The following is an 18,601-nucleotide window of genomic DNA, read 5'->3' as shown; positions in this document are numbered from 1 at the left end:
TGTGCTCAGTGCGTCTATATTTTTGGGGGAAAAAAGGCCACGTGAAAAACGCACAAACTCAAGCCATTGGGATGTAGGAGGAGCCAACATTTTTAGTAGACTGGCCACACAGACATCCCAGCAGAGCAGTGAGGCACCCTAGGGGGCAATGCAGTGGATTGCACATAAAAGGTCCCAGGTACACCTCACAATTACTTCCTTATGTTGTATGGGGAGCTCTCCAAAGCTCACCAAACATCTGGTGTACCCCACTACAATAGCCCTTATGTCTTGCAGGTGTCACCTATATGTGGGTACAGTGGATTTTTCTTGGGATTTTTGAGGGCTCACACTTTCTACCGCAAGTGTACCAGTTAGAGTGAGATATGGGCCTGGGTCCCCATCTCTACAGTGCACTGCACCGACCACTAGGCCACTCCAGGGACCTGCTTTCTGCTCTAATAGAGCCATAACATCTGAAGCTGTCATAGAGGCTGGTATGTACTGTTTCTTTCACATCTTTAGGGAGTGGGAGGAAGTCAGTGACCACTTGAAGGGGGGAGGGGTCATGCCAATCTCTCCAGTGACTTTTTCTAACTTAGTTGTGATAAAAATAGGTCTAGACCAAAACATCTAAATTGTAGCCATTATGGCTGAAATAAAATCCAAATCCCGCCCCCAGTATGCCTCTGGACATGCTCTCTTGTGATTTGGATGCACTGCAGACCAACTGCATAGAAAAATGTCTTAAAAATGTGTTTCAAAATATCAGTTTGGATGTTTTGGCAAATAAAATGTCCAAACCCTTAAAAAAAATTGCTTCTAAAAGTATGTGCATTTGAGAAGTAATTTTATAAGGAGCCGCCTAATTGTAGGTAGTAAGAAGGTGTGTACATAGCATATTATAGTCATTTACGTGCTTAATTGGCCATATGACATACATAAATGACCTCTTATAAAATACTTATTATCAGGAAAGTACATGCCATGGTTTGATGGTGGGTGTGTGCATGAGCAGAGTTTGAGCGGAGTATAGGCAGGGCACATAGATATGTGCATAAATTACACCAGCTATAGAACTGCAATAAGTGCTTGTTGCCTTATTTTGGATTTATTTACACCTTGTTTCAGTAGTAGCTCAAGGTGAGTTACATTCAGGTACACTAGGTATTTCTCTGTCCCTGGAGGGCTCACAATCTAATTTTGTACCCAAGACAATGGAGAGTTAAGTGACTTGCCCAAGATCACAAGGTGCACCAGTGGGATTTGAACCGGCCACTTCTGGATGTCAAGACTGGCACTCTAACCACTAGGCTACTCCTTGTATTTAAGTATGCTTTCCATCACTTGCATTAGTCTTCTATAAAAAAAAAAGTAGGCACTTGCTTTTCTTTAGAGAATAGACTTGAAATAAGGTCCATGATCAGCAACTGTTGTACACATCCTGTTATAGAATTATCCTCTTGGTTTAGGCATAATTTGGGGCAGAGTTTGGGTGGAATCATGATTTATGTGTATACTTTATAAAATATACTCCTTGTGTGTACATTTACACCTGCTCTCAAGCACGGGCTCATTCTGTCCATGATTTCTTCAGGATTTGGGCAGAATTTTATAAAGACACACAAGCATGACCCAGAAGACTTACTCAAATCTAAAAGGGAAAAAGTGACTCCAGATATTCTGTGCACTCTTAAGTTTTCACATTTGGCAGGACAGATTCAGAAGAGCATTCAATGCCATTGGCACATCCTGGAGAGCCATGAATGTTTTAAAGAGAAAAGGGTGATTGTCGCATATTCAAGAGAAAAGAATTGCAAAGAAAAATTTATTGCGTTCCAGAATTAGTTAACCAAGATCAAGACGCACAACCTCTGTGACACTTAAAATGTGGATCATGCAGTGTTTGGAAAAGCTTTGGAAATATTATTAATCATGCACTCCTGCTCTAATAAAAAATACAAACTCAACCATACTTCTGATTGTACTGCCAGTGTTATCTATATCATCTTATGTCCTTGCAAGTTGTTTTACATTGGTAAGACCCAAGAGAATGATCAAAATGAGCATAATTGAGTATCGCAGTAACATCAACAGAAATAACAAATCAGCACCTTTGATGGAGCATTGGCAGTCTGCCGGACACACATCTGATGATTTGAAATTCTTTGTCTTCAAGGCCTTTAAAGGAAATTGGTGTAAGAAAAAATGTGGATAAGACACTGCTTTAAGAACAAAGACTCATTTTTCTTTTTCAGACCCTCATCCCCTTAGGTGTTAATCTAGATATAGACTATACTCCCTTTTTATAGAAGACATATTTTGAAACAGACAATACTTATGTTCATTTACACTATTATTCTGTTGTCCTCATAAAAAACCCTTCCTCTTTTTTTTACTTGACCGGATGGAATATATGGGCATCTCTAGCATTTATCGCACTCATATCTAGCATGCCTTTGTAAAAGGACCCCTTAGTACATGGGAAAGACCAGTGTAGGAGCACACTAAGTCCGCTTTCTACCACAGCTTTTAAAAGGTCCCCTGTCACTATTGAGCAATAGCCATGACCCCCCCCCCCCAACTAAAGGGTCCTGATTGCTGTCTATCTTTGGGATCTCTAGCTGCAGCAATCTTGTAGGAGAGAAGACATGACCTAGGAATTGAACCAAAGAAAAACTGTGGTTTAATGTGCTTAGACATGTATGTATTTGAAGAAGATCGGCGATCAAAATAAATAAATAAAAAAAGAATAGCCCACTTGCTTTCTTGTGCTGGAAATTTCATTATCTTTTCAAAGCATGCTAAAAATGATCCTACATTTAGAGGGGAATTATGTATATGGTGCCGATGTTAGGTGCTACTTCCGTGCTGAATTTCCAGTGTGGAAAAGTGTTTTAATGGATGCAAGGTGCCAAATTGGGGCACATCCTCGCAAAAGCATTGAAATGTTTCCATACTGATCTGCAAAGGGGGTGTGGTCATGGGAGGGGAATGGGCGGGTCAGGGACATTTCCTTAAAATGCACTCAATGTTATAGAACAGAGCGGATCCACGTCCAACTTGCATTCCGGGTTTTACACCTGGTTTCACATGGTGTAACTCCTCATGCCCAATGTTGAGCGCAGATCCTGGCGCTACGTACTATTCTATAAAAGGTGCCCATCCTGGCGCTCCCGTGATAGAATACCATTAAGCCCCAATTTTTTTCTTCGCTGAAGTTTGAGCACCATTTACTGAATCCAGCCCATACTATAGAACAGTTATATTTATGAACATTAGGATAAATACTTGTTTTGAAAATATGGTTCTTTCACTTAATCTGCAGTATTTAACCTAGGTTTGTTATTTAGGTGCACTGATGCCTGACTAAATATATGCAGGCACAGTCTTCATGTAAAGAATAGACAAACATTTGTTAAACATTTCCTTAATTGTAATGAGTTTAGAAGGTTACAGGTAGTTTGTAAGCTAAAGGGAAAAAAAAAGAGTTTAAAGGGGAGGGAAAAGCTGGTGAGGGATGCTTCTCCGCACATTATATGCCCCAACCAGAGTAGCTCAAACTGGTTTTTGCCTATATAAAAATTAAGCTTTCAGACCTTAGCTGATCAGAGTGCTGGAAGATCTCTGGACACATAGAAGGAGTTACTTTGGCTGTAACTTCTTAGCTCTCTTTCTCTCTCTCTTTCCAGGTTTTAAAAATAATTATAGTTTTTAAAGTTATGGTATAACTGTTTTAGTTACTAAGCATAGAGTAGCTTCTTCTGAACTTTCTCGGCTAGAAATTGCAAAAAAAAGAAAAAGAAATTCCACAGAGAGGGAGAGAGAAAGAGAAAAATCAATGTCTAGTGAAAAAGAAGCCCTGGAGAAAAAGGTCAACGGATATGGGGAGAAAGGAAAGGTGATGAGCCGGACGTCTTTAGTGATCAGTCAGGCCGTTAACCGCAGTATTTTCACATCCACAGTTTCTCCGGCTGCGGAACGGATCCGCTTCATCTTGGGTGAGGAAGATGACAGCCCTGCTCCCCCGCAGCTCTTCACTGAGCTGGATGAGCTCCTGGCTGTGGAAGGACAAGAGATGGAATGGAAGGAGACAGCAAGGTAAGGTTACCTAGTGTTTTCTTGTTTTTGTGGGATTATCTGGTTCACTGTAGCATATTTTCTCAAGAACCAACCCCAATGAATTTGACCAAAAGGGTCAGTATTTATAGGATGATAAAAATATGTCTTTGAACACTTGTTAAATTCTTTGTATGATTTCCCATTTTGATAGTTGAGCCCTTATGTTCTGCATTTATTGTGATCTGATATTCAGATGTATTGTGATCTGATATTCAGATCTTAAAGTAATCAGATTTTCTGAGCTGATAATTGACTTGTAGATATGGGTGACTCTATTTTGTATTTAACAGCAAAAGGAATTTTATTACAAAATGCAATTCCAGTGTTCCTTCACTGTGGTAGATCACTTCTGTGCCCTATTACTAAAAGCAATTCATGAACATATGCATAATGATATAGTAGGAAATAATTGTATTGCAACCAGTAACTTTGTATGTCATCCTGGTCATTATGTATTTTGTTTGAAGACATTTCACCTTGGTGACTTCTGTAATGATCTTGTTGGAAAGGTCACCTTGACTGTACCGTTCCACTGAAACTCTAAAATTTCTGTAATCTAAGTCATAAGGAAATAAATAATTTATTTCACATCACAGAAGGGTGAAGTAATGCATATTTTCATACTTTATGGTAGAAGTTTAGCGATCTCTGTAGAGTCTTGGCATTCGTTTCTATTCCTTCACATTTATTTCAGAGAGAGAAATTTTAGGAACAAACAAATATTATTTGAGTATAAGAACATAAGCATTGCCATACTGAGACAGACTGAAGGCCTATCAAGGCCAGTATCATGTTTCCAACAGTGGCCAATCCAGGTCACAAGTACCTGGCAAGATCCCAGAACAGCAAAACAGATTTTATGGTGCTTATCCCAGAATATGCAGTGGATTTTCCCAAGTCCATCTTAATAATGGCTTATGAACTTTTAGGAAATTATCCAAGGTAACTTCTTTTACCACATTCTCTGGCAATGAATTCCAGAGTTTAATTACTTATTGAGTGAAGAAATATTTTCTCTGATTCGTTTTAAATTTACTACTTAGTAGCTTCTTTGAATGCCCCCTAGTCCTAGTATTTTTGGAAAGAGTAAACAAGCGATTCACATCTACCTTTTCCACTCCACTCAGTATTTTATAAACCTCTATCATATCTCCCCCTCAGCAGTCTGAAGAAAGGTAGCAGGAACAATTTTTGTTTCAGTTGAATTTAAGGTGGTCTAATTAAACCTACGGTTGCTTTTATTACAGTTGATGGGAATGTCTTCCTTTATAAGTGATTGATGAGTATAAACTCCTATGAAATGTGAAGTTTGTATTAGTGGAAAGGTGCTTAGAAGACTGTGTTGAATGCCTAAGTGAGTTTTGAAACACCTATAGTTCTTCCCTATATGGAAATATGACCCCTAGCAGTAGGCGTGACATTTTGAAGGTGGTGCAGCACAAGGCAGGAGCAACTGGGCATCACTCCTGCTGAGGAGCCCCCCTGAACCACCAATGATTTGTGAAGGTAGTCCCTGTAGGGAGTGAGAGGGTGTAGTGAGTGGGGTGGCTTAAGGTGGGGGGGGGGGGGGGTGGCAGAGAATCTGCAAGCCCGGGAGCATCGGGCTGCGATTTTGCGGCCTGATGCTCCTGGGACACGGGAATTGCACTCATGAGGTGGCTCGCAAGCAGCATTTTTTCTCTAAAATGTGATTCAGCAACCTGCCATACAGGAATCCCGCGGGGCATCAAGGTGTGGTAAAGGCTGAACATTTACCACACCTTGATGAATTCCCCCCTATTTTGCATAATAACTACCCAATGTAGGTCTAGGTCCTCTGTTTTGTTCAGCAAAAGATTTACCCAAGGCACAGTGAGGGTTTCAGGGACCATAATGATTGGCTGTTTAAGCCCCTTTTGCTATAAAATCTTTAATGAAAAAACAATGTTTTAAGAACAGCTACTTTACTAAAATTTAAAGTTTCCATGAAAATAAAAATAAACTTTGGGTACCTGTTCTTCCATCCTTATGTCTGATGCCCCTTGTTTTTGAAAGTTAAAATAGCCCAGGCTGCCTCCGATTCTCTTGACTTGTAATTGTGCAAGGTACACAGCAAAGAAAACAAAGGTGACTGAGGGAATGAGGAACAGAGTGCATGAAAACAGATTTTATTTTTTGAATCATTGTGATATTTCACTTTTGTTTTTATGAACTTACGTTTGTAGACCCCTAATGAAGGCAAAGCCAAAACTTGACCAAGTTGGGTCCCTCTGCATACAATCTGTTTTGATGCACTGTCATCTGTTCCTCATTCCCTCGATCACCTTTGCTGTCTTTGCTATCTCTGTGTTACTGCAAAGGTTTTTATCCTGATTTCTTTCCTTCAGTTGTGCAAGGTAGCAAAATGATCTTTGAAGAAATTGTCAGCAGGTCATTTTTGGATACCCATTTAACAATGGAAGCTCAAGTTCCAACATAGTTATATATAAATATTTTTATATTTTATTGGTCAAGTCAGTGCAAAACAATAGTAAAGCATAGAGCATATAGTACAATAACAAATCTTACAAGAAGGCACACAAGCTTGACCCATGATTTTATATAATGCCCCACCCTTCCACCCTTCCCAACAAAACGTTTTGACAAAAAAGTTACAGATTCAAAAGCCCACTGTGTGCTGCATGAGCTGAAGAGTTCCAAAGTGGTTCCCAAATGGTTCAAAGAGATGTTCTACACGAAGAATCCATATTATCTGTGTCCTGCCGCTCTATCTGAAATGGGTTAATCATGTTGGACCTCCATTGAGCCACCAGTGGAGGAGTGGGGGCTAGCCATTGCAGTGAAATAGTCTTTTTGCCCATTAAAATTGCTCACTGCATGAAGCCTTTCAAACCTTTCGGAATTGGATGTACTGCGTGGAAAATAGAAAACAAAATCTTTGAAGTTAGAAGGCAAGGCATGCCCCAACGACGAGAAATAAAGCTGTGTCTAAAGTAGCCGAACCTTGGGACAATAATAAAACATATGGCCTAGAGAGGATCCACAAGAAAACACCGGGGGCAGCAAGAGTATGGTCTCATGGAGGCTTTATGGGCTCTTTCAGGGAAATGGGTAGATGCATAAGCATTTAAAATTGCATTTCCCATAAGGGTGCATTCACAGTCACTTTATGAGTGGCCTCCAAATATTATTTAAGCTGGCCTCCTGCAATCACCATTCTTATGTCTGTAGACCATTTCTGGCCCAAAGAATCATAGTCAAATTTGATTAAAAGCTCTTGAAGAAACTTGTGGTGGTGGTATCGTAAAGGTACTGGTAATTGTGCCTCAAGGCAAAATGCAGAGCAGGGATTCCAAGGAGTCCTAGGTTAGAGGTTACTGGTAAGGAGCTGGCATAATGCTGAAGTTGCAGGTAAGCAAAATAATCTTGCACAGTTAAGCCCTGCTCAGAACATAAAGTTAGGAATGGCTTCAGTCTGCCATCTTCAGATAGAATTTGGTGCAAATAAACAATATCCAACATTGTCCATCGACGAAACTGCTGTAGTAGACCCTGGAAGGGCTTCCTTGTATAAGCAAAACAGGGGAGCTTTCACATGGTCGTTTCAGTAAAGTATATACTCACAGCCAAACCTAGAGGGCAGGTTTATATATGAGAGGGTCTGTCATTAAAGGGTTAAAAAATCTAACAGGACCATGCAGCAGAGTACTGAATTGATAAGCAGGAAATAGCAAATTTCCACTTCACTAAAAGAGATCTAGATTGTGCCACTGAACTATTAATATGTTGCATATGACATACAAAAGAAAAAAGGTAGATATTTAAGAAACTCAGCACACCTTTATCTCTAGGAAAAGATACGTGTACGTAAGAGAGCTTGGTTTTCTTACCATTTCATAGATACCCATTAATGACTTTCACAAGACAGTTATGCATTTTTACAGAGAGAGACAAGGGTAACATTTGAAAACATATTGTGGTATTAATGTCATGTTGTACAAGGCAGTCTTACCTAGTAATGATAAGGGATAAGTTTGTCAAATTTTTTACTTCAATTCAGTCAAGGCCAAACGTGATTGAATGTGCCATAAAGGATAGTTAAATCATGGGGCATCATAATTCCCAAGTAGAGAATAGAATCACCTGCCCAAGACAAGGGAAATTCACCCACCCAATCTCTTTGAAGGGACACCTGAAGTGGCAGGGCCATGGACCTCTGCTTGTTTAGCATAAATCCTGAATAAAATACAAATTCGTACAACACACCTAATAACCTGCGCAAGGAAGACTGTGGTTGAGTGAGGACTAGGAGTATATTATTGACAAAAACCAAGACCTTCATGCTGGAGGATTCCACAGTCATTCCTTACTATGTCTGAATTTTGTAATATTGTGCAAAGATGGAGTTCTAAGTATAATAAAAATAAAATAGAAAGGTGCGAAATGGGACAACCCTGATGCGTGCCTCTCCTAAAGGAAAGGCATCTGTCCGATAACCATTGACCAATATAGAAGCAGAGGGATTATTGTATAATGTACGCAAGCTTGCATGTACCACTCTCCATTCCCAAGTAACTCAGAACTTGAAAAAGATACTGCCAGTTTACTTTGTCGAAGACCTTCTCTGCATCCATGCTCATCAGCATTGCTGGCGTATGATGGATCCTACAGTGGAACACAACACAAGACAGTGGAGATGACCAATTCGTTTATTGGCATTGGTTCACATGGATATGGTAAAAGAGTATAAGATCACTTGGTGGGCTTGTACACCTCTTTGCAGGGCTTTTTTTGAGGGGGTACTTGGGGGTACTGAGTACCGGCACCTTTTCCATTGTCTGCTAAAATTGACCCATGGCCCTTAAGTTTTAATGAAAGAGCTCAGGCTCTACACACCAATTCTGCCTTGTCATAGATTCTGTAACTGGTTGAAGGGGACCTGGCTATTGTGGGGTGGGTCCCTCAGTGATCACCCCACCCCTGAAGGGTGGCTTGGCATTTGAGTACCTGCACCTTTTTTGCTAGAAAAAAAGCACTGCCTCTTTGAGGTGTGGAGTCATGTCCCTCTTCTATGTTTTCTTTGTTCCTGGATCCTAAAGTGGGCCATAGACAAAAGGACCTTATGGATGTTAACCACAGATTGGCAGCCTCTGACAAATCCTGCTTCTTCAGAGTTGATCAACTAGGGAGGATACAAGAGGCCAAGTGGTCAGCTAATATCCTGGATAAAATCTTAACGTCTACGTAAGGCCCGTCGGTAAAATTGAAACCAGAGCATGCCTATTTAGGGCCTGAGCCCTTAATGCCACCCATTGATCTAGCGATAAGGGCTCATGTGCTACACGCACATGAACAGTTGACATGCGCCAACTGCCGATTAACACCAAAAACAACGCACGCGGTAGGAAATAAAAAATATGTCCTGGTGGTATGGGCGCACACCAAATCCAAAATTACCGCCACGAGGGTGTGCTAGCCTGGCGGTAGTCTCGTTTTGACGCACTCTATATGCGTATAGAGCCTACCGCACCTTTGTAAAAGGGCCTGTATATGAGGGAGGCAGCCAGGGACCTGTGAATATTGAAAAGGAAGTTGGTATGAGCGTTCTTGGGGTGATTGTTTCTGTCCTGTAATTTGATGGAATTCTTTTGTTTTTGTTTTTTTAATTGTACACCACTCTGACTTGTAAAAAGGGTGGTATATCAAAATTATTTTAAACTATTAAACCATTATGTGATGACATGGCTACAAGAAAGAACAAATAGAGGTGATGTAACTTACTAAGCAATGATGATATTTTTGAAGATTACAAATATAAGAAAATAGATTATTGTACCAATTGATCACATTGCTTGCTAATTAACAGTGCCCCCATTAAATCAGGTAACTGAATTAATTATAACATTTTACAAAGAATAATTGGACAGGAGCAGTCTCTCATGAGATCTGATTATAGCTCATTTTTATATGTGTCTACCCTGAAAGGCATCTGGTTTGGATTTAATAATATTTAGCTAGTATAGTACTGATTAAAGCATATAAGAACATTGCAGATGTCATGGTGGAGAAGTATTTGCTGACATGCTAAAACTGTAGAAAAAAAATAATTTAAACCTGTTTCACAATGTAGGACATTTGCAGTCCAGCAGTAATAGCTGCCAGTGAAGGTAAGTTCAGGTCATGTATGACTGTAGAAAGACAGAGAAGTGCCAGGAAAGTGCTGGCTGCTAAGTGAGCACCAAGGCTGTGGGCCTTTTGTCTTTTTCACTTTCTTTCTAAAACAAGGCTATTTGAAATGTTGCACAGATTATTTGCAGTGCATTTTTTCTAGTGAAAAAAGTGCCGGTACTCAAATGCCAGGCCACCCTTCAGGGGTGGGGTGATCACTGAGGGCCCCACCCTACAATAGCCAGGCCACCTGCAACCAGTCACATAATCTATGACAAGGCAGAATTGGTGTGTAGAGCCTGAGCTCTTTCATTAAAACTTGGGGACCATGGGTCAATTTTAGCAGACAATGGAAAAGGTGCTGGTACTCAGTACCCCCAAGTACCCCCTCAAAAAAAGCACTTGTTATTTGCCCTCATGATAGTGAGCACCAGGTAGCAAATTTAGGGAGGAAGTTATCAAGCTGTTTTAGAGCTTTAAGTTGCATTATTTGCCCCTTAATGTGACTTAAAGGGCCGTAGCAATAAGAACCTGTTTATAATATATAAACTGCTTTGATTGTAACCACAGAAAAGTGGTATATCAAATCCCATCCCCTTTCCCTTTTTCTTTATGACCCATAACTGGCCCAGCCCCCCAACTGGTAACATCTACCACTCCCTCCCTCGCTCCTCCTCCTTCTCCACAGATGTCTGTTGAAAAAAAAGCTTTCACTTCTCCCCCCCCCCCCCCCCCCCCACGAACTGAAGCCACCCTCCATGACCCACCTGTAGGCCACTGCCACCCCTGGACCTACCTGACCACCATGGTGGTCTGACTAGTCAGGGCAGAAGTGATTTGCAGTCACTCCTGCCCAGCCCATGTCCATAGTCAAAATGGCTGCTGCAACCTCCAGTGGCAGAGTTACGAGATTGCCACTAAAGGTCGCAGCAGTCATTTTGAGATTGAAGTCAGCACAGATAGGAGCGACCTTTTACCCTTGCTGGCTCCAATCTCAAAATGGCCGTTACGTCCTTTTGCAGCAATCTCACGAGACTGACACTGGAAGTTGCGGAAGCCATTTTGACTCTGGACAAGGGATGGGCAGGAAAGATTGGAGATCACTTCTGCCCAGACTAGCCACTAGACAATCAGAGATGAACTGTCATTTTGCAACCTTTGGTCTGAGGGAGAGAGGGAGGTAACAGTGGTGGTAGGGTAGGCCGGGAGGGGGGAGGTGTTGGCAGCCTACAGGTGAGTCAGAGATGGGAGCTTCTTTTGCCTAAGGGACAGTAGGGGAGGAGAGTGAGAGCCATGGGACATAGAACAAAAACTTTTGGTTTCAGGTGAAAATGCACTGGCATTTTGCCTTAATCGAAACAAGGCTGAATGCAGATTTTAAGTCATTTTTGGTGCCAAAACTGAAACCGATGTTTGGTTGATCTCTACTATCATTTAAGTGCCTGCAATTACTCCAGCCTAAGTGTATCAGGGAAGCATGTGACTTAAAATATTCTGTAAGTCACGTGCATAAGTGGGAGCCTTGCTTGAGTCCTGCCTATGTTCCGCCCCATGTATGCCCCCTTGCAAATACAATGAATTTACTGAATAGGGCCTAGATGCTTTGCTAGCACTTAATGCAGGCATGTGTGCACACAGGTGCATGTGTTAGTAGTCTAAACATATATGCATGTACCCACTAATTCTACATACGGTGCTCAAAATTATGCACACAAATTTGGCCACGTGCCAAATTTGCACGTGAAATTGCATAATGAACCAAGTAATTGGATGATAATTATTGACGCTAATTGGCAGTAATTTCAATTTATACATGCATTTTTTTAGTCGCTGTTCTATAAAAATGTGCATGTAAATATTTAAACATGGATCCAAAAAGGGGGCATATACATGGGAGGGTCGGGGGTGTTCCTGGAAATTACATGCAGTGTTATAGAATAAGGCAGATCCGCGCCTAATTTAGGCTCGAGGATTTATACTAGGGACCCTGTTTACTAAGCCATGCTAGAGGCATGTTAGCGTTTTTAGCTTATGCTAATCATTAGCTTGCATTAACCATGTAGGTGCCCATAATATTCCTATGGGTGTCTACACAGCACGTGCTAATTTTTAGCATTTGCTAAAAACGCTAGTACACCATAGTAAACAGGGCCCTAGGTTTCACTTGGTGTAAAACCTTATGCTCAAAATTGGGGGTGGATTTTGGTGCCAAACGCTATTCCATAAATGGCACCCAACTCAGAGCACTGTTTATAGAATAGCCCTTAGTGCTTATTTTTTTCAGTTCCAATTTTTCAGGGCTTTTTTTGAGGGGGTACTTGGTGGTATTGAGTACCGGCACCTTTTCCATTGTCTGCTAAAATTCACCCATGGAACCCAAGTTTTAATGAAAGAGCTCAGGCTCTACACACCAATTCTGCCTTGTCATAGGTTCTGTGACTGGTTGCAGGGGGCCTGGCTATTGTGGGGAGGGTCCCTCAGTTATTACCCCCACCCCTGAAGGGTGACCTAACATTTGAGTACTGACACGTTTTTCACTAGAAAAAGTGCACTGCAATTTTTTGTCATCATATACAGAATTTAGCCCATAAAGTGTACATGAATGTGGGAACCTAAGGTTATAGAACTGCCCTTCACATATCAACTTTTGTGTTGTTTTTTTTTTTTACTTCACTGCTTTTGACTTTGGTCAAATTCCTGGATTCTCATTATTCTTTGGCCTTGTATAGGGCCCCTTTAAACTTTAAACTGTGCTAGTGATTCCCAGCGTGGCATTTGCCATACGGGAATCGCTAGTTTGGTTTAGTAAAAGGAGCCCATAGGTTGCCCTTTTTAAAAATTGTATTGGGAATAATAGTTTATACATTTTTATTATGACCTGAAGCTATTTGTGGTAAAAATAAAAATAAACTTCTATGTCTGGATTTCTGTGTCCCTGATTAGCTAAAATTTGTAATTCTGTGAGTGCACAAAGTGGATTCTTCAGATATTTTAAATGCTTATTTCTTCTCAGAAATAAAATTTAGACTAGAACAAAAATGAGGAACTTTTCTTAGCATTATTGTAACTGCCATTGTTGTCCTGCTGGGATGAGTTGTCATTTTGCAACCTTTGGTCCAAGGGAGAGAGAGGGAGGTTAACAGTGGTTGCCTTTCTGGTTACGGGATCTGCCTAGGCAGGACTGTGTCAAGAGGGGCAGGGGTGTCATAGACTACTGATAGAATATAAAGAGAATTAAAAAAAAAAGTCTTCTACCAAAAGAATTGTCACAAACATGTTCAGTGACTTATCTTGGTTTGAGTCTTTTTTTTTTTTTTTTTTAGTTCTAATATTTTTATTGTGTTTTATAAATGATAACAAATGGCTAAAATAAAGCAATTAGCCAGCTTAACAAGTTAACAGTAATAAGCATCAGCATACATGTTCAAGTTAGGGCAAGTCAGGGATTATTTTGATAACAGATCATAATCATAAGTCACAGGAGTAATACATAATTTCAATTCTGACAAAGGTTATTACATAGTGGGTTTAGTAAAGGAGACCATATTTTGTTGTACTTAACAAGTGAGTTATGTTTTTCAGCCGCAGCATATTCATATTTAGCTAAAATACACATAGAATTCCACCATGATAAATAAGTTACTTTGTCAAGATCTTTCCAACAAAAGAAAAGTGTTCTAAGGGCTTGATGTAACATTAAATCCAGTAATTGTGCTTGATATTTGTCTATTGATGATTGTAACATTAGTGATCCACATATAACTATTAGGTTTATGCATCCTTCCAGAGTGGAATAGGAATTCTGATTCTAAAAATGAACTTTTGTCAATTGGTAAATATTTTCAAGGCCAAGCATTCCAGTTATAAGTGAAAATGACTAGCCAGCAAGATCTTGTGCTGAATGGGTTTGACCTTTGCACGAATCTCCGACTAGTTAGATGACCTTACATTTTCCCCACCCTTGTGTTCAAGTCAATTTCATTGAATACAAGTAATCATTAAACAATAGTATATAAAATGTACTAAATCATGAGCTCTCCTTTTTTCCCTTTAATTTTCTACTTGGGAGCAGTGAAGGCAGAGGCATATTGAGAGAATAAATTGAAGTCAACTGGGTTGTGTTTCTTAAGTTTTCAGCTTGCTAAGTGGGAGGTAGTGCAGTATTTTTTGCAGAGAATAAAACAATTCACTGTTGGTTCAGTATTCGTAGAATTTTATATAATCTTGCTTTGATGTCCTTTACACATAATTTAGATTGTGAGACAAGTTTTGGGACTGGAAACTGGAGGCCGCCTGCTGCATCCCAAGCCATCTTTATTCTAGTGAGCTTGATTCTGAATGAGTCAGTGCATACGACACATACAGAGAGGAGATACTTGCTGGAAGAAATACAAATCGATCAGTTTTAGCTAACTGCAGCATTTTAAAATTCTACATCAAGTCCCTTTTATGCAAATGATTTTTGTTGTTTTGCATTTTGGCTTGTTGGTGCCTCCTAATCTTTTTGTACTTCCAGCTTGGTTGGAACAAATCCCTACTCATCTATGGTGCTGAAATCTTTTCTTTACAACTAGTTGGGTTTCTTCTTCATTTCTTTCTTTTTTTTTTTATTGGACCTGCCACTTCTCTCATGCACCTTTTTTCCTCCTACCTCAATTGAAATTAGCCTGAGATATGTCACCACAAACATTCATTTGTACTACCTGGAAATATTTTTTTTTCTTATGTTATATCCCTCCCCCTTCCCACATACATACTTTAGTTGGGGCCATTGGAATCTCACAACTGTGAGCTTTCTAAAGGGTCATTTAGGTATCACTCCACACAATGGCCATACCCCTCCCCATACCCCATCCCAGACTGAATGGTTCCTTCTAGCATCCTCAACCTCAGCTGAACTAGACAGCAAAAGTTCAAACTTGGGAATTAAATCAGGAACCTTCTGCATGGACGTGCACACCACTTACCATCTGAGCCACTAGGCCAACCCATTGCTCCACTGTCTTCATTCCTCCACTCTCTGCCTCTCTAGCCTAGTCATCTTAGCATCAGCCTTGTCCCTGTAGGCTCAGTAAGAAGAAAGTGGGCTATAGAATCAGACATAGGTCTTCCTTATTGACAGTTGATAACCCATGAGACTGATCTGGAAGACTTTAATTAATGGGCCAAATCTGCTCTTCCCCCCCCCCCCCCAATTAAAGAAAAAAACCAGTCACCAGCACAAAATAATCCATAAATGCCAAGTTTTGGCACTGCCACTGACTTTCGCAGGAGAAAAAGATATTCTCACACAGGAAGGAGAAACAGTTCAAAAATACAAAAGTGACTTACCTCTCAGAGAATGCCAGTAACTTCATTTTCCAGTTGAAGATGTCACAGGAGGAGTTATAGGTTCCAGTTTCTCATTTGCTATTGCTAGAAATATGTAATCAATGGCGTAACTGGGGGCAGGGGGAGCTGGGTAGAGAAGAGCTAGGAGGACATACTTGGCCCCTCGGTCCACTCATGGGCTCCCTTCCCAAAATTGTACTTCTGGCTATACTCCTGCATGTAATGCTTGGCGATATTAAAAGGGAACAACCTTGAAGAGCTTTGTGGTGAGATCAGCCCAAAAGTCCAGAAGCTGCTGTTTCAAACCATGGGAAGAGAAGAAGGTTGGTACTTGTCAATAATTTTTAGGTAGCCCAGAAAAGGGTTACCAGAATGGTTGAAAACCCAAATGATGGTATCTTTAAGTCTTTCAGTTTGAATAGAGAGAAATAAAATAGTGCTTCTTCATTTTGATTTCACTGTCTCAAATCTGTTTATGATTTTACCAAAAATTATTGTGTTTTTAAAATTATTTTGCTCAAGTATGGTCTGAAGTGTACTAGTCGAAGGAGTTGTATCTAGAAATAGGGAAAATGGTAGTTTAGCACCTGGTGTAATTACAGAGTCTTTGGATGGCATTTTTCAAAGCTTTTGCTTGCGTAAACATGGTGTCCAAAAGCCATCAAGGATATTCAAAGTGAAACTCTGTGCAGCATTTTCCTTTTAAAATAAGTTTGCAGCCCCTTAGTTTCCAAACTGCATTGCTGGCGAACATATGTCTTCCTTGCTAGTGTGTGTGTTTGTTTTTCAGTGTTTTTGTAAAGTGGCGAACCACACGTGTTTATTGCTAGTGTTCATCATTTTTTTCTAGGTGGATAAAGTTTGAAGAGAAGGTGGAGCAGGGTGGAGAACGGTGGAGTAAACCTCATGTTGCCACTCTGTCCTTGCACAGCTTATTTGAGCTCAGGACATGTATAGAGAAAGGAACAATACTACTGGACTTGGAGGCCACCACTCTCCCACAAGTTGTTGGTGAGTAAACCTTTTCAAAGATCTGTTCACATTTACCTGCAAATTCTATATAGTGCGACTGGAGTTGTGTGCGCAAATCTGGGCATATTCTGATTTACACACGTAGCTCAATTGGTTACTAAGCCAATCATCTCCGATGATTGGATGTTAACAAGCAATTATTGGCACTGATGGGCACTAATTAGAATTTATGCGCACTATTCACTAAGAGGGTCTTTTACTAAGGCACAGTAGCATCTTTAGCGCATGCTAAAAATAGGCACGTGCTAAATGCTAGAGATGCCCATAGGAATACACTGGCGTCTCTAGCATTTAGCGCATGCTTATTTTTAGTGCGTTCTAAAAACGCTAGCGCTTTAGTAAACGACCCCATAAGCTTATTCTATAAAGTAGTCTGTGTAAATTCTATCACGCGGATCTCAAAAGGTGGGGAGCCATGGGAGGAGCATGGGCAGGTCGGCAGACTCAGAAACAGAATGAAGACTTGCACCGGAAGAAGAGGACCTCGGCTGGCAGGAGTTGGGGTCCCCCGCCAGCAGAGGTAGGCGGCGGGAGAGGGGGCTGAGAGGGTCGTCGGCAGGGGGGGCCCAGGGCCAAATCTACGGGGGCCCAGGCCCCAGTGGCCCCACGTAGCTATGCCACTGATGTAAAGGGCTAGAGTTACTAGATGACATCCAAAATTAGGCACTGGGATTGATCTGCATTTATACCTGCCAAAAGCCGATGTAAATGCTGGTGTCCAACTGATGACAGGCACACAAATATAGGTATTCTAACATTGTGTCTAATATCTGGGAATGCCTCTTGTCTGCTCATGCCTCCTCAAAATTGCATGACATGAAATTGGCATGCATGTTATAGAATAGGGCATAGGACAGATCCATGCGTAACTCTTAATTTCTGCCAGTTAAGAACTTCTTAACTCCAATAATTGATTGTTAGTACCTAATTGACTAATTACTTTACGTGCAGATCTGAGATCCACATCCAAATTTGGGTGACCTATACAGAATCCAAGGGAGTGTGTCACAGTTTCTATTCTGATCTATATGCAATGATCCAGAGAAGGAGAAGTAGTGGTAGTTGAAAGTGAGCCAACTGAGGGCAACATCGATGCTTAGATTGCTCTTATGATCAGTAGGAGGTTGAGGAAAATCCTTGGAAGATACCTACAATTTCAGATATTTATATTGATTTAAGTTGAATAGATCTGCTGACGAGCAACACAGAGGTACCATTCACCAAAGGTCAGGTATGACTGAGATCTGAGACCAGTTGGGAAATACTGCCAAGCACTGGAGTGCTTAACATTCTAGCACATGCAGGGCTCGTCTTTATATCCAGTTTAATATATCACCATCTTTCATCAGTCATATATTTAACTTGCATTATTTCAGAATACTCTCCTCTAAAATTACATTTTAATTGATTTGCCTGTCACATTTTCTGGATATTCACAATATTTCCCCATTCATTTTGAAAGATCCTGGCATAGTTTTCTGTGTAATGATAAGAAGGCAAAATGTTTGCTACGACAGAAAGGGCATTGTGGTGATCAGTAGCATAAATTCTGCCCAGGCAGCCATGTACAGGAAAAAAGGGGTCCACACAGTCACCTTCTGAGGTATATGCCCAGTCCTAGGGCACATTATCAAATCATTGTTTGCAGGTCCTTCATTAAGATCATAGAAAAAGCCATGTTGAAAGAAATGATTATCCATGGTGGCAGTGTATGAATCTGTGTCTAAGATGGCTGTGTATCACTGAGATCTGCTTAGATGGTAGCAAAAATACCACCTAAATAACAGCAGTTTTATAGTTCTTCTCTTGTTCGTTGGTGATATCAAATGTTGAAGTGCTAGGTGGATAGAAACAGAAAAGAAATGGGCATCATCATAGTTCTTAAAAAAAAAAACCAAAAATCAAATCTTCGTGACTTTGCCAATTAAGAAAGTAAACAATTGAAGCTAGATAGAAACAGACCCTCCTGATTCTATAAAGGTCGCCAAAA

General features: G+C 40.5%; 1 protein-coding gene across 2 annotated transcripts in view; it reads left to right on the top strand.

The window, feature by feature from the left end:
• SLC4A4 (solute carrier family 4 member 4) overlaps positions 1-18,601 on the top strand; it is a 490,468-nt gene that overhangs the window by 243,406 nt on the left and 228,461 nt on the right. For both annotated transcript variants that reach the window (XM_030190631.1, XM_030190632.1), the window contains exons 4-5: positions 3,945-4,080; positions 16,430-16,590. In XM_030190631.1, the coding sequence (XP_030046491.1) occupies positions 3,945-4,080; positions 16,430-16,590 (297 nt within the window). The remainder of the gene's footprint in view (positions 1-3,944; positions 4,081-16,429; positions 16,591-18,601) is intronic.

This window comes from Microcaecilia unicolor, chromosome 2, assembly GCF_901765095.1.
Source record: "Microcaecilia unicolor chromosome 2, aMicUni1.1, whole genome shotgun sequence".
Taxonomy (NCBI): domain Eukaryota; kingdom Metazoa; phylum Chordata; class Amphibia; order Gymnophiona; family Siphonopidae; genus Microcaecilia; species Microcaecilia unicolor.
Note: the sequence above shows the minus strand (reverse complement) of the source record. Positions and strands in the feature narration are given on the sequence as shown.